Here is a 14,210-nt window from a genome sequence, read left to right on the forward strand (position 1 = left end):
GGATCAAATCTGCCTACACTTACTGTGAAGGGGATGGGTTTTTCAGCAAGGCCCTCCTCAGTTCTGAGTCTTGTCGGTAAAACGCTCCTCCTTCGATTGCCAAACCCCCCTTTATTTCGGGAAGGAAAGAGTTAAAAGACTCTTGCCCTTCAGGGCCTGGGAGGGGGCGGCCGCTTTGTGCTTTATAGTGGCAGCCTTGGGAGGGTTGGAAGGTTAGGACGGTCTTGCTGTCCCAGAGTGGAGTAGACGGTCTGGGAGTGTTTCGAGGAGAAGGGGAGGACAGACGGGAGGCGTGTTCCCCTGGAGTTTTCTTTTTCTGCGAGCTTTCGCGCGCGCGCGTACAGTCACCCCTTTGGTCTGGCGATTGCGTGCAGGAGGTGGAGAGGCTCCGTCCCACCCGGTGGCCAGAGGCTGGAGGCTCGGGAAGACCTCCCGGGAGAAGCCGTGCCCAGGAAGCTTTCTGAAGCGGAGGCAGCTGCGCCTCCCGGGCCGCCGCGGCGCGGGAGCCGGGGGACGTCCACCACCCACCTTCGCCGGCTCCGCTTCCTCCCGCCCGGGTGCGCGCAGCTGTCTGAGCCCGCCAAGCTCCACGGTCGGTGCAACTCTTTCCTCTCAGGGAGCCGGGAAGGGGGTGGGGGTGGGGGGTGCGCCGCCTGGGCACCTCGGCTGGGAGGAGAGGCGAGCCCGGCGCCTTTACGCCCGGCGCCCTGCCGCTTGGCGACCCTCCGCACAGGGACTGGCACCCACCTGCCCAAGGGCGCGTGGCGGGGCGGGCACCTCCCCAGGAAGGGCGCGCTCCGGAAATGTTTGGGGATTGAGGGGACTGATCGAAAGCCCCCCCAGCCTCCCCGGGCGGGATTCGGATTTTTAGTCAGAGGAAAACCAGCGGTTCTCCCTGGGTCTCCCTTTTTCCCCAAGCATGCGAGAACTTTGTGGAACATCACGCCCTTGTCGGTGGCTCCAAAGCCTACTTGTGAAGTTTGCCTCGCAGCCTTTTCGGACTCGCCTGCTTCTCCTCCCCGCACACCCGGGGTACGCCAAGGGTAGCCAAGGGCACTCGGTGTGAGGGACTGCTGTGTTTTGGAAAACCCCCAGGGCGGCTAGTTTGGAAACCTGCCTGCAGAGGTCTGGGCGTTTTGTTCTGTGCTCTCCTTTAAAGGGCACTTGTTGCGTTTCACGTGCAGAAAACAAGGGCTGTTTCTAGATAATCAGCCTCTGTTTACACCATCCTAATAGAGTTCCCGGATAGAGTTGGCGGCGGAGGGGGTGGGGTGAGAGGCATATTATAGTCAGGCGTCGTCAGTAAGAGCAGTTGCTATTTATTACCCAGAGAGCAGAACCCACGGAAAACTAGTAAAAAGTTTCTGGTTTATTTGTTTGGGTTTTTTTTTTTTTTTCCTCTCCTCCTGTAGATGTTCTCCCCCTCCGACCTGGTACCCCCTCTGTGCTAAGTGTTAATTAATTGAGAAATACCTTGGCAGTCATTTCAGTAAATTACCTGCTTTAAATTTATGCCATTTCAGTAAGGTTGGAATTTCCAAATTACTAATTATGTAGGCCAACTTTAATCCTGAGAATCCAAGATGTTAAATGCTTACAGTGTAAGCCTAAGGATTCAGTCCTCTTCCTTAATAATAGCTTTTGAACTCCACCAAATTCCAAGAATGCTGAATCTATAAACCTTGGGCTGAACCTGAGATGCTTCACTAGAGAACTAGGTCTGATTATGACTGAGGGTTCCAAGCACAGCTTGGCTTAGATCCATGGAAAACGGCTACAGATTCATCCTTGGAGGAACATGCTTTTGAGAGGCTTTTTTTGTTGTTGTTTGGTTTTGTATTTTTCACCCAATGATAATATGATACCCACATACCTTTGCCAAGTATCCCTTAGCTCTGCAGCTTAATACATGCAGAGAGCTGATGGAGATGTCATCAGAAAAGATGTGGTGGTGTCATTGTTGGAGGAGGAAGGAAAGTGGTTTTGGTGGTAGCTACCTCACACCTTGGTAAGAACCCACAGCCTTGGCCCCTTTACCTCCTGCATAATCAGCTGATGAAGCAAACCATCATGCTCATGTTCCGACACTATAGTAGTACCTTTCCGGAGGGTCATAATCACCCATGATAGCCAGGTCAGTTCACTAAATATTCTCCTAGTGGACTCTACTGGGCAAAGAGCCACTCCATTTCCAGGAAAGGCCTTCTCTCTCTTATTTTTAAGGAAACATTACTGAAGGGTCCATTCCAACTGGGGAAGTGGGAGGCTTTAGCCATCAAATAGCACAAGGTATTGAAGGATTTCTTTTCTCCCATAACTATGATCTAAAGAGGAGAATGATAATGTGCTTTGTTCTTTGAGTCCTGGTCTCCACTGTGCAATGCAAGTAGTGGCATTTTTGTGGGTCTATCAACATTCGGTCAAATATTCACTCCAAACTGCAAAAAGCAGGAAACAATGGCAAACTACTTATAATTAAGCAAAGCAGAGTGAGGCAATATACCTGTCCTGCCCCTTCTTGGCCATGAAGCCTTAACTTCTTTAAGACTCAATTTCCCAATTAAAATGGGAATATTGCCCCTGCCTACCTAGAGTTGTAAAGCTCAAGTCAGATGCATATATAATAAATTATTAATATACATACAATGTCATTATTGTTTCAGGTTCCTGGGAAAAATCTCAGGCAAAGGCAAAAGTATATGGTATTTGCACCTTGTACCTACTTCAGACCTTCTATACAAACTGAATAAATCTTATTTCATCTATATGTTGTCTAAACATAAGCTCTATTGATTTCCCAAGACAACTGTCAAAATTCCTAAAAGTGGTTAATACCAACCATAAATAGACCAAGAAAAAGGACACAATTTTTAAAAAAATTAAATTATGACTTGGACATATACACCATAGACACACGCCACTGCATTAATGAGTTTATGGGTCTTCATTTAAAGAATCATTAAAAACTCATGGGGAAGAAAATGTACAAAATATTTAAATGGGAGGAGCCATTTTTTATTTACCTTTGATTACTGTGTTAACCACCAACCCCCTCATTTTCCGCAACACCTTTCCTTTAAGGATTAAAGTAGAAACCTAGACTTTCTGAGCAAGAAAGACCACTTGCTCTCTGCAAGTCAATTAAGCAGAAACCACAAATGATCTTTCGAAAACATGTAATCGCCCTCCCGAGCCTATTGCTTCATCAAAACTCTGGAGACTCCGTTGAAACATTTTAGCGCTAAGAACGCAAGAGAATGAGAGATAGTGTGGTCTAGTGGCTAAGAGCGCAGGCTCAGTCACACTAACCTGCCTTACAATCAACATTTCCACTACCCCCTGTGGACCTGACAAGCTGCTTGCCCTTACTGAGCCTCTGGTTCGCTGTGTTTATAACGGAACTGTGTATCGGCTTCACAGGAGCATGGTATGCATTAGATGGCACAAGGCATGTCAAGTGCTCGGTGCAGTGGGCCTTATAAATGTAGCTACATAGGATGTTTAAAAGAGAGCATGGGACAGATGTCCCTTGGAGAGCCAAATACTGTGGCTGGCCTGAGAAAGCCACTACTCCCAGTTTCACTCATTGGCAAATATTGTAATAATAATTTCTGAGGAATGGAAAAGAAAAAAAGTTCCTGTCAGAAAGGTGGATTGTACCCATTATTCATCAAGATTTTCAATAAAATAAATATTTTGCCTTTATCAATTATATAATTTTTAATTGAAACCAAGATTGTTAAATGTATCGATGGTGTTCACCAGAGTTCTGATTTCAAAAGAGCATTTTATAACACTTTAAATGGCTGCCTGTGCTGTATTTTATTCCCACATCCATATTTACCATGTGCAAAACAGAACCCATTTTGGAATATTGAATTACAGAATTGGGTGATTTTTAGAATTAATACCATGTGAGTTCTACTTGGCAAATAATGCCTTTTCTCTTCCATTAATAAATAAAATTTTGTATCTCAACTCTTGAAGATTTTTGTAATTCCGGTTCTTATCAGTCTAGGTGTAACGGAGAGAAAAAACTAACTTTTTATCTACTAAAGGAAAAAGCGGCATATCCTTATCCGTATTATAATCTAGATATAAGGATAGCTATGGATGGAGATGAGAGAGGGAAAGGGGAGGCAGAGACGCAGAGAGAGAGAGAGAGAGAGAGACACAGAGACAGAGATAGAGAATTTGCCATAATGGAGCTTTGGTCTTCTCTTTGTTTTTCCCACCATGGGATAACCTGACACAGATGATCTTACCCAATTACCAAATATACACTACTTTTTACTTGAAGTAATAAAGAATCATTGACTACAATTTAATTGGCAGCTGGATTTTGTAACCAAAATTATTTTTCCTCCTTTCTTTTCCAGGTGAAAAAAAAAAGTGAGGGTATAAAGGCAACACAATAAGAGACATTTCCTCAAATCTGCATCGGGATGGAAACCTTTTGCCTCAAGGTGGCCTTTTGGGTAGTGCTGGTTGGATGTGTAATCAGTGATCATCCTGAGAGCTACAGCACAAACGTAAGCACTCCAGTGGATGACTTCACCATTCTTCATGGGACAGAACTCAACTTCCTGGTTACCACTCATCGACCCACTAATTTGGCCCTACCTAGCAATGGTTCAATGCACAAGTATTGCCCGCAGCAGACTAAGATTACTTCAGCTTTCAAATACATTAACACTGTGATATCTTGTACTATTTTCATCGTGGGAATGGTGGGGAATGCAACTCTGCTCAGGATCATTTACCAGAACAAGTGTATGAGGAATGGCCCCAACGCGCTGATAGCCAGCCTTGCCCTTGGAGACCTTATCTATGTGGTCATTGATCTCCCTATCAATGTGTTTAAGGTAGGAAGTAACCACAAATATATTTGCAGGTTTGAACATATGCTCTGATTGCACAGTAAGAGAGTTGCTGCCGACCTTTGGAATTTTAGTCCGCATTTTTACTGAGAGTGATTTCTGCAGCCTTAGAACTTGGTGGCATTTAAAAATTTTATTATTTGTTAAATGTTGCACATATTTGCTAACTTAATTGTTAACAAAATCGTATTTCTGGGATGACTGTTCAAAGTCATGGTCTTTAGCGAAGCAGATTCTCATGCCAGCCCTGAGCTTGCTGAGTGGATGGGCAATGGTGGGAAGCAACTGGATTTTTCTGAGATTCAGTTTGCAGAGTGAGATCTATTGAGCCCAAAGAGTACTTAAAATAAGTATCTCTTCAGTTTCTATTACCTTTTTAAGGTGCTGCCATTCAGCAGCCAGATATCCACAGTACGTCTTGAAATGAAAAGTACCCATTTTATTCTGACTGTCTGGATTGATGATGGAAGGGCATGCTGGCTTCCCTCACTGATCTGGGTGGCGTACAGTCAGTGGGGTCCATGGGATGGCGGGCCAGTGCTAACCTTGTTGAACAGTGTCACTAAAGCTATTTAAATTAGGCATCAGTTTACTGTCACCTCCTTCGTTTCTTTGGTTTATGGAGTTTTCGGATGCACTGTGTCCCCACCCCTGAGTAAGGCAATCAGGATCCAAGGACAAATAAGACAAAGTCGGTGCCTCAGCCCCGAGGAAGATAACTAACCCACTGTCACTGTGATCACCTCGCTTCAGGGACCAGTTAGTACCGAAACAAACTAAAGCCAAAAAGAATTAGATATGTCGTACTTGGTCTAGCAGTTGTGGAGGGGAAATTGCTGCAAGAATCCAAATGACCTAAAACTCAAGTGAAATCACGTGGTCTATGCCAGATGTTATGGAATGTCTTTATTCTAACTAAGCCCAGGAGAAGTGCTTTCCCCAGCCTTTATTTTTTTCTTCTATGAATTATCCATAAAAAACAAAGCTATTCTGAGCAATAATATTCTGCAATGTGACTTTAAATGGCAAATTTCTGTTTGAAGACATGATAAATTTTAAATGAGGCTCTCGGTTTCCAATAGATACACTTAAACGGTGGCAAAATTATACTCGCCTCCCAGGAAAAGCAGCAGTACAATGAAGTGCTAACAATAATGCTGAAAACATTGATCACAATCTTGAATGTTACAAATAAGAACCATTTCAGAATTACTCCAATATACTCTTTGCAACATTGGGGAAATTAGACAACAAATGATTTTTTAAAAATATACCATCTCTTTTCACAGAATAGCATGAAAACATATGTTTTCTATTTGAACTTAAAATGGGATTTCAGAACTGAACTATGATGCAAAACTTAAAATGTGCAATTAACTTAAAATGTTTAGCACATGCTACAGAACTTTAATTTTTTTAAAAGGTTATTAATTTTCTCTTTATGAAATATTATGTGTAAACACTTGACTTTCTCATGACATCTTTCTTTAATAATAGATGTAAAATGTTTATATGACTCTTATTCAAAATTTTACTCCAGTAGTCACGTTGTAGAGTATTAAACATTGATTATTCATACTTACACACTAGCTAACCAACCCATCAGGGCTCAGGAGAATAATTATCTCCAAATTAATTATTCCCATTTGACCATTTGCAAAAAAGCTTTTTGGAAAATCAATATCTGCAACTTGCTTATGTCTTTGAGGTGCTACCTGCCAGTCACCAGACTAAACGTCATTTCCATTCCATAGCAACATTTGAAGTCAGATCATCTGGAATATCTCCAGTTGGTGAAAATTCAAATAAAACTTTGTTTTACATTCATATAACAATGGATAATAATTTACACGTCCTCATTTGACCATACGATTCTTCCCTCTTGGGAATCCAAGACTTTATATACCTTTTTATAGTTCTAAATAATGTGGACAGTTTAACATGTTTTCACATCACAGGAGTACATTTGTGTAATTTCTGTTTTTTCTAAAACTCATGTAATGAATCATTTAACCAACATTCATTTTAGAAAGTAAACCTTTTGGGTTACATAATATATATATACAGTTTAGTTATTTTGATCTTCTCCCAGAGGAAAAGAAGAAAACATTTGAGTAAGCTAAAAAGCCTTACAATACTTAGGGGTTATTTCTCCTTCATTCTGTCAGCCCTGTCCTCTAGGTTAGGAGACCATAAGATGTTGCTGTTTCCCCAATTTCGGCCCAGGAGAGTCAAGAGAAATCCCTCCAAACGATGTGAGCTCGTAGCCCTCCTGCCTTTTGTCCACAGCTGCCTCCTGCCTGTAAGAGTCTGATGCTTTGGAGTCTCATGTATCAGACCTGTGGACTCCTCTGACCATGGCAAGCTGCCCTGCGTTATGGGGCAAAGTAGCAGTTGTCCATCTCGCTTTACCATTTTGTTTAGTACTGAGTGGCTCCTGATGGTCTGTGAGCATGGAAGGGGGGGGTCATTCTACACCTGATTTCCAGAAGTTTCCTAATTGATCTCTCTATCTTCAGAGGTTCTTTCCTCCAGCCTCTACTGGTCTTCACTTCTACTTACTGAGCATTGCTTTAATAAAATATACCCAGGAGCTCCCACGTTTAGTAGTCAAGATCCTCCTTCCTCTGACCACAGTTCGCCTACTTCTTACCAGCTCCCAGCATGCGTACACAGCTCTGGTCAAAATGCCATCACTACCCCTAAATCAATGACATTCTCAGAGAGGCTAGACCTCGTCACTGACTGGCTGCTTCTGAAGGATTTACAGATCCTACATTGAAAAAAATGAGTCCGGAGTTACATATGCCGCAGAGAGAAGAAATACGCCAAAAAAGTGGAGCGAGACTCCTCTGGCCTGGCTTATACTCGCACACACAGACAAGCTACCTGGTGATAAAATCAGACGGTTTGAGACAATAAAAGACCAGACCTTTGGTGTGGAACCAAAGAAAGCAAATAAATGCCAATTTCCTTCTTGGTTTTTGAGCATACAAGGGCTTTGCAAATGGCAATGTCGAAGAAAAGTTATTACTAAGTTTAACAAAGAATTACTCTAAGTTATGCAAAAAGCAGAATATCAATAATTACAAGAGAAGACTGACAAAAACAGGAGAGAGGAAAGGAAGGGAGTTACAGACCCTTTCAAATATCCACCCTTGTAACCTAAACTGATGATGGATTTGAATTGTCAAGAAATTACATTATCTGGGGCACCCGGGTGGCTCAGTTGGTTAAGCGACTGCCTTCAGCTCAGGTCACGATCCCAGGGTCCTGGGATCAAGCCCCGCATCGGGCTCTCTGCTCCTTGGGGAGCCTGCTTCTCTCTCTCCCTGTCACACCCCCTGCTTGTGCTCTCTCTCTCTCTCTCTCTGTGTCAAATAAATAAGTAAAATCTTTTTAAAAAATTACATTATTTGATACATGAATTTTCAAGAAATGTGCAAATTTAGCCAGTAAATTAATCTGTATATAAATTGTTTACATTCATTACAATGGCAAAACAAGTAAAACATTGTATCTGTGTTTAGGGTCACAAATAACCTCCCAACTACTAAATGCCAATATAGGTTGGAAGTACAGAATCTAATGATTGTACTCTTTACTGATCCCATGAGATTATGTTAACACCCTGGAGTGCTGTCTATAGGGAGGTGGGTTTTAATTTTGAGTAGAGTGGAAACCCTACAAGTGATGTGTGTGCACGGGTAAGCCAAAGTTGGGCATCACGTGCTTTCAGGATAGCAGCTCACCCATACACGCACATAGATGTGCCCGTAAACCACTGTACATCAGCCCATTCAGTAGAAACAGGAATGTGGGGTAATACGTGTATGACAGGAGTAGATCTGAGGGGATTAGAATGGTGGCCGAGGGAAGAGGAAAGAAGTTGAGTCCAACAGCGTAGCGTAGAAAGCGCTAGCATGCATCGCACGGAGTAGAAACCAATGCTATCGTAGATCATACTGTAGGTGAATAATGTCCCCATTCAGCATGGGAGGTAAAAGTGGATTTCTGAGAACAAGCTAACCAGCCAGTGACAGAATCCCATAAGTGATTGTCAGTTACTAATTTGGTCCACTCTAAACACCCACCTCTTACTGAGGACAACAACGAAAAATAAACAAATACAATTTCTGTTTGAAATTATCAGGAATATTTCGCAATGGAAAATCGAGACTCAATATGTTGCTCTGGCAGAGGATCTGAGCAATGTGGAAACCAGAGACAGTCGCTTGGAGCCAGTTATCTCCGTATTCACACAGCCTTTGACATCTTGTGCAACTGGAATCCATCCTGTTGTTGGGGCAGCCATACAAAAGTTGTTTTCTAACACATCAAATCATCAAGGCAACTTCTGCCTCAAAATTAAATTGCCACAACTTATAGATTGTGTGTCTCAAACGTGATAGTTGTTCCGTAAGTGCTTTTCGGTATGATTTGATTTGATTAGGGTCTTTACTGTTAAAATTCACTTCTAAACAGATTTCTCCAAGATCTTCATGGTAAAATATTGATGGTGATGATGATGACGATGATAATTTGTCAGAGGGACTCTCCATTTATGTACATAGGATATTACCTGTGGCCTCTACATCCTCGTCCCAAGTTGATCGAATTGCCCACCAAATTATTGCAGATGTGATAATGGTGGTGTTTCCCTTTTACTCATCTTCAAGCAAATAAAAACAGATCTTTCTCATGTACTCCAGTAATAGTGCTATATAATCATAAAATTAGGAATAAAAACTGTATTCCCTGAATTTTTCGAAAGAAAAGTGTGTCCCTTGACCAGGATCTCTGCGCCCTGTTGGTGCATTGCATCCCAGCTAAATGTTTCCTGTGGGGTAGCTCGGACCCTGCCTTCCCTCCTGGCGACTCCTGGGCACACGTTCTTCTACCTCCATTTACTCCAGCTAACCTGGCCTGTCTGGGAATACCCGGATGGTCTTTCTACCTGGCATATTTTTCCCTCATGCCACCTCCGACTTATTCCACTTGATTCTTCAGATCTCAGCTTAAACGTTTATCTCTTTGTCTGCCAAGTATCCATGACCCAAACTGGGTTATTGCCTTTTTCATGGGCTCCCATGACACCCTCTATTAGCTCTGAAAGAGCGTTTAACATATACTCAATTATTGTATTTACCAGTTGACCTGCCAGTCTGCCCCACTAGACTGCAAGTTCCTTGAGGCAAGCTGCCATCATTCTCCATTTATACAGTGTATCTCCTGCATCCAGCATGGTCCCCAACTTAAAAAATATTTGATGAATGAGTAAAATAAGAAAATGTACTGTATTTGCTTCTGTAAGAATGTTTTTCCTCCCACATAATTCCAGATCTAAAAGCTGACGTGTTTTTTGAATTTGTTGAATTTCTACTTTTTTCCTGCAAACCAGGAATGTCTCAGGGTCCATAAATCTGCGAGATATGTGTGCCAAGCAGAGTAGGACATAACAACAGGATCATTTTCCCCCTTTGCCTTTGTTTGGGCATTGTGTCATGTACCTTCCTCTGCGACCTACAGACAATTGAAGAGTCTTTTTTCAAGTTTCTGTGCAATATGCATTCTTGGAGCACACCTGGAATTGGGATTGGGATTGAAATATTAAACCTACAAGTGATGTGGGCTATCAAAAGGAACATTCATGTTATTAAAGATTGTATTTGCTCTTTAGAGAACAGGAAATAGGTTGAGTTTCTGGCATTGCTAAGACACATGTGCATTGCAAAATTCATTATGCTAACTAGCTGATTTCAGAATATCTGTACACATAAAATGACAGAGTGATAAATTTATTACCCAATTTGCTGTTCGTTACAAGGAAGTTGCTGTCTGGAAAGGCTTCAGAAACCTCTCCAACTCTACCTCCTGTTCTGACTTTTCGTTTCCTGTGTCTGGGAACCTCATTGCTTTCTCTCATGGTCATGTTAAGTAATTATTCTCATGTGAGGTTACTCTGCTAACCCTTGGCATTTGGCTCAGAGCAGTTATTCCTACTTCAGGGGGATGGGGGATGGAAACCGTCCATAACTGCAAGATTGTTCCCATGGCTGAGGAGGGAGGGATGGTTTCAGTCCTGTTCTCATTAGGAAGGTGTTGAGATGTAAAAGGCATCATGGCTGATGATATTCCTCCATCGAACACTTAAGCAACTAGAAGAGGCTGCTGTGCTCTAAATTTAACATAAAATAGGAACGCATAAAAGCTTTACTTTTGAGAAAACAATTTTCACAAGATACACTGTGTGTGTGTGTGTGTGTGTGTGTGTGTGTGTGTGTGTGTGTGTGTGTAAATGTGGTGCTGCTTCGAGTACTCGGATCAATAAAAGCAGATGTTCGGGCTATTTCATTCCGAAATATTTCTATGGTGTCTTCATCTCATGAGTTGCTAGGATATGAGTGTTATTTCTTTATTATCATACAGGTCTAGGCAGTTGGTGGAAAGAGCATGCACACTAAAATGAAAGCAGGTAGGGAATCAACTTTACTGTCTCTGAAGTTGATTCTAAGACTGGAGTGATTAAATAAGGACTGTTCTAAGAAATTCTGTCAAAATAAATCTGGTATACTGCCAGCAGTTCTACAGCTGCTTTCCGGAGCTACCGCACCCTCCTGGGCACTAGAATAACTGCTTTCTATAGCGACAACCTTATTTTTAATTAGGTCTAGTTTGTCTTGGAAAAACTTCCCTACATTACAAAGTTAATGGTTGAAAGTGAATTCGATAAGAGGACTAAATGTAAGTATCATTCAGTATTAACTTTTGGTACCCTTATTTTTAAGCTTGAACATCAAAAATTTTACAAAACCACATGCTCTGAAATGTTTACTAAGATTTGGAGTCCCCGGTGTTCCTGGACTCAGGACACAAAGATCAAGTGTGCCCTCAGGAAGATTTAATACTCAATAGAGGTTACTTTTAGAGTTTAAGCATCTCTGAGAGTTTCATTGACAGTTTGCCATCTCAACTTTTAAAACAAGTGACTTAGAAAAGAGCATCAGTACTGGAAACCGGTCAAATCATGCTTCTCGTAACACTAAACCTAAACATAGGATCACTATTCTTTTAGATCAAGTTTTATACTAGAAGATAATGGGAATGGCAATGGATTGGCCATTTGGTTACTCAGTGACATCAGATCTTTCTTCTCTAAATGTTCTTCCTTTATTCATTCAATAGATATTTATTGAGCTCCAACTATATACCAGTCATTGGGGAAATAGCAATGAAGAAAAACACTCATCCTTGCTCTCAGGGAGCTTACATTCTAGTAGAAGAACAAGACAATAAGCATGTGAAATAAGTAAATATATAGCATATGAGGTAACTGCTAAAGAGAAAAGTAAAATGGGAAGGAGGAATAGAAAGAAGGGAGAAGATATTAATTTTAGAGTGGGTGGCTAAAGAATGCCTCAATACAAGGTGACAGTTGAATAAAAACCTAAAATATAAAAGAAGCAAACCATGCCACTGTCTAAGGTAAAAGCATTCCAGCCAGAGGAAAGAGCGAATGCAAACTCCCGGAGGCAGGAATGTGCCTGGAGGAGTAAAGGACCAGCGAGGAGGCCATAGTGGTGAGTGGAAGGGTGGTGAGTGGAAGGGAGAGTGTAGTAACATGAGGTCTCAGGGATAGACACAGAAGGTATGTGATGGGGGAAGCAGATAACATAGGGCCTAATAATAGAGTAACCATATATTTTAGCATCCAAACCAGGATAGTTTGAGAGTGAAAGCAGATACTGTCAATAATTGCATCTGGGCAATAGGCATAAATTCAGATTGTCCTAAAAATACCAGGAAACATGGTCACCCTACCCGTACATCTTTATGAAGCCCTTAGCCTTTTCCTCTGAGTGAGATGGAAAGCTTTTTTTTTTTTAAGATTTTATTTATTCATTTGAGAGAGAGCACAAGTAGGCAGAGTGACAGGCAGAGGGAGAGGGAGAAGCAGGCTCCCCGCTGAGCAGGGAGCCCGATGCGGGGTTTGATCCCAGGACCCTGGGATCATGACCTGAGCCGAAGGCAGACACTTCACCGACTGAGCCACCCAGGTGCCCCGAGATGGAAAGCTTTAGAAGCCTAAGAGCAGATGGTGACATGATTTCGTTTATATCTTAAGAGGATTCTCGCTCCTAGGTTGAGAAGCACTTCCTGAATCAATGAAGGAAAAATATACGATCTTAAAATACGTTTTGTATACCAATGCATAACATGAGAGTAGCATTACCTGCAGCTTAACTAGTGTGTGCTTTGTGCCAGGCTAACTCATTTGATCCCCCACAACAAGCCTGTGATTCACTACTGTGGCCTGAAAATGAAGAAACTGAGATGCAGCGTTTAACGAATTTTCTCAGGGTTACACAGCTAGCAGGTGGTAGAGCCAGGATTAGGATCCAGTCTCATCCCAGGGACCATGCTGTCTCTGAGCAGCCATCCTGCTTCTCTCCCACATACCTCATAAGGCAAACTTTATAGTTATCCAAATGCCATCCCTTGTACAGAAATATAATTGCAAAGACTGTCTTCAAAAATAAAGTCAGACCCTTTTCTCTCCTCCATTGAACCCAACAGCTTCTTTAGTGGCTTATTTAATTTAAGACAGAAGTGACATATAAAGGAAAATGTGTGCAATTCAGAGATTGCTCTCCAGAATAGCATCTATGTTGTAAATCTTGCAGATTGCATTGGCACATCTGGTAAACAGATTTTTGTATTCCATACTCACTGTCATGTTGGCAAGGTCAACCGACAGAAAGGAACCGGAAAGTAAAATAATAAACTGAAAAGAAAGGTTGAGTTCTTGATGAACTGCTTGTCTAGAAACATGCAACTGCTTATCTGCTCAGAGGGACACATTTTGCCAAATAGGTGTCTCACCCAGTTCTTGCTGGGAAGGCTGGGCAATTTTTCTGTGAACATGAGACAGAAAATGAGTGTCTATGGCTAGTTTATTTGGGGTGGAAACATCAGATTTTATTGATGAAACTAAATGCTGCATTCCTAGACTTTCCTTTCTAGGTTTCGCAGATGCACAGGAATTAAAAGGGGAGTGTGAAACACAATGAATGACATTTGGGAATAAGTCGCAACTGATATTTAAAAAAAAGTCAGAAATCTTCAATTTAAAAAAATTTTTTCATAAGAACTCTATGTTTTGTGAAGTGATTCTATTGACTAAAACTATTTAGGGGCACCTGGATGGCTCAGTCAGTTAAGCATCCAACTCTTGATTTCAGCTCAGGTCATGATCTCAGGGTCGTGAGATGGAGCCCCGCATTGGGCTCCGCGCTGGACATGGAACCTGCTTCAGATTCTTTCTCTCCC

General features: G+C 42.0%; 1 protein-coding gene across 2 annotated transcripts in view; it reads left to right on the forward strand.

Moving 5' to 3' along the window:
- The first annotated feature begins 95 nt into the window (after window positions 1-95).
- EDNRA (endothelin receptor type A) overlaps window positions 96-14,210 on the forward strand; it is a 61,431-nt gene continuing 47,316 nt past the window's right edge. The window contains exons 1-2 of one of the 2 annotated variants that reach the window (XM_073892332.1): window positions 96-592; window positions 4,380-4,532. In XM_073892332.1, coding sequence (XP_073748433.1) covers window positions 4,446-4,532 — 87 coding nt within the window. In that variant the 5' untranslated portion in view covers window positions 96-592; window positions 4,380-4,445. Of the gene's footprint in view, window positions 593-4,379; window positions 4,866-14,210 lie in introns of both variants that reach the window. The other variant, XM_025874284.2, reaches the window with a different exon arrangement.

This window comes from Callorhinus ursinus, unplaced genomic scaffold (genome assembly GCF_003265705.2).
Source record: "Callorhinus ursinus isolate GAN/ISIS: 27379988/994484 unplaced genomic scaffold, GSC_fseal_2.0 scaffold4, whole genome shotgun sequence".
Lineage (NCBI taxonomy): Eukaryota > Metazoa > Chordata > Mammalia > Carnivora > Otariidae > Callorhinus > Callorhinus ursinus.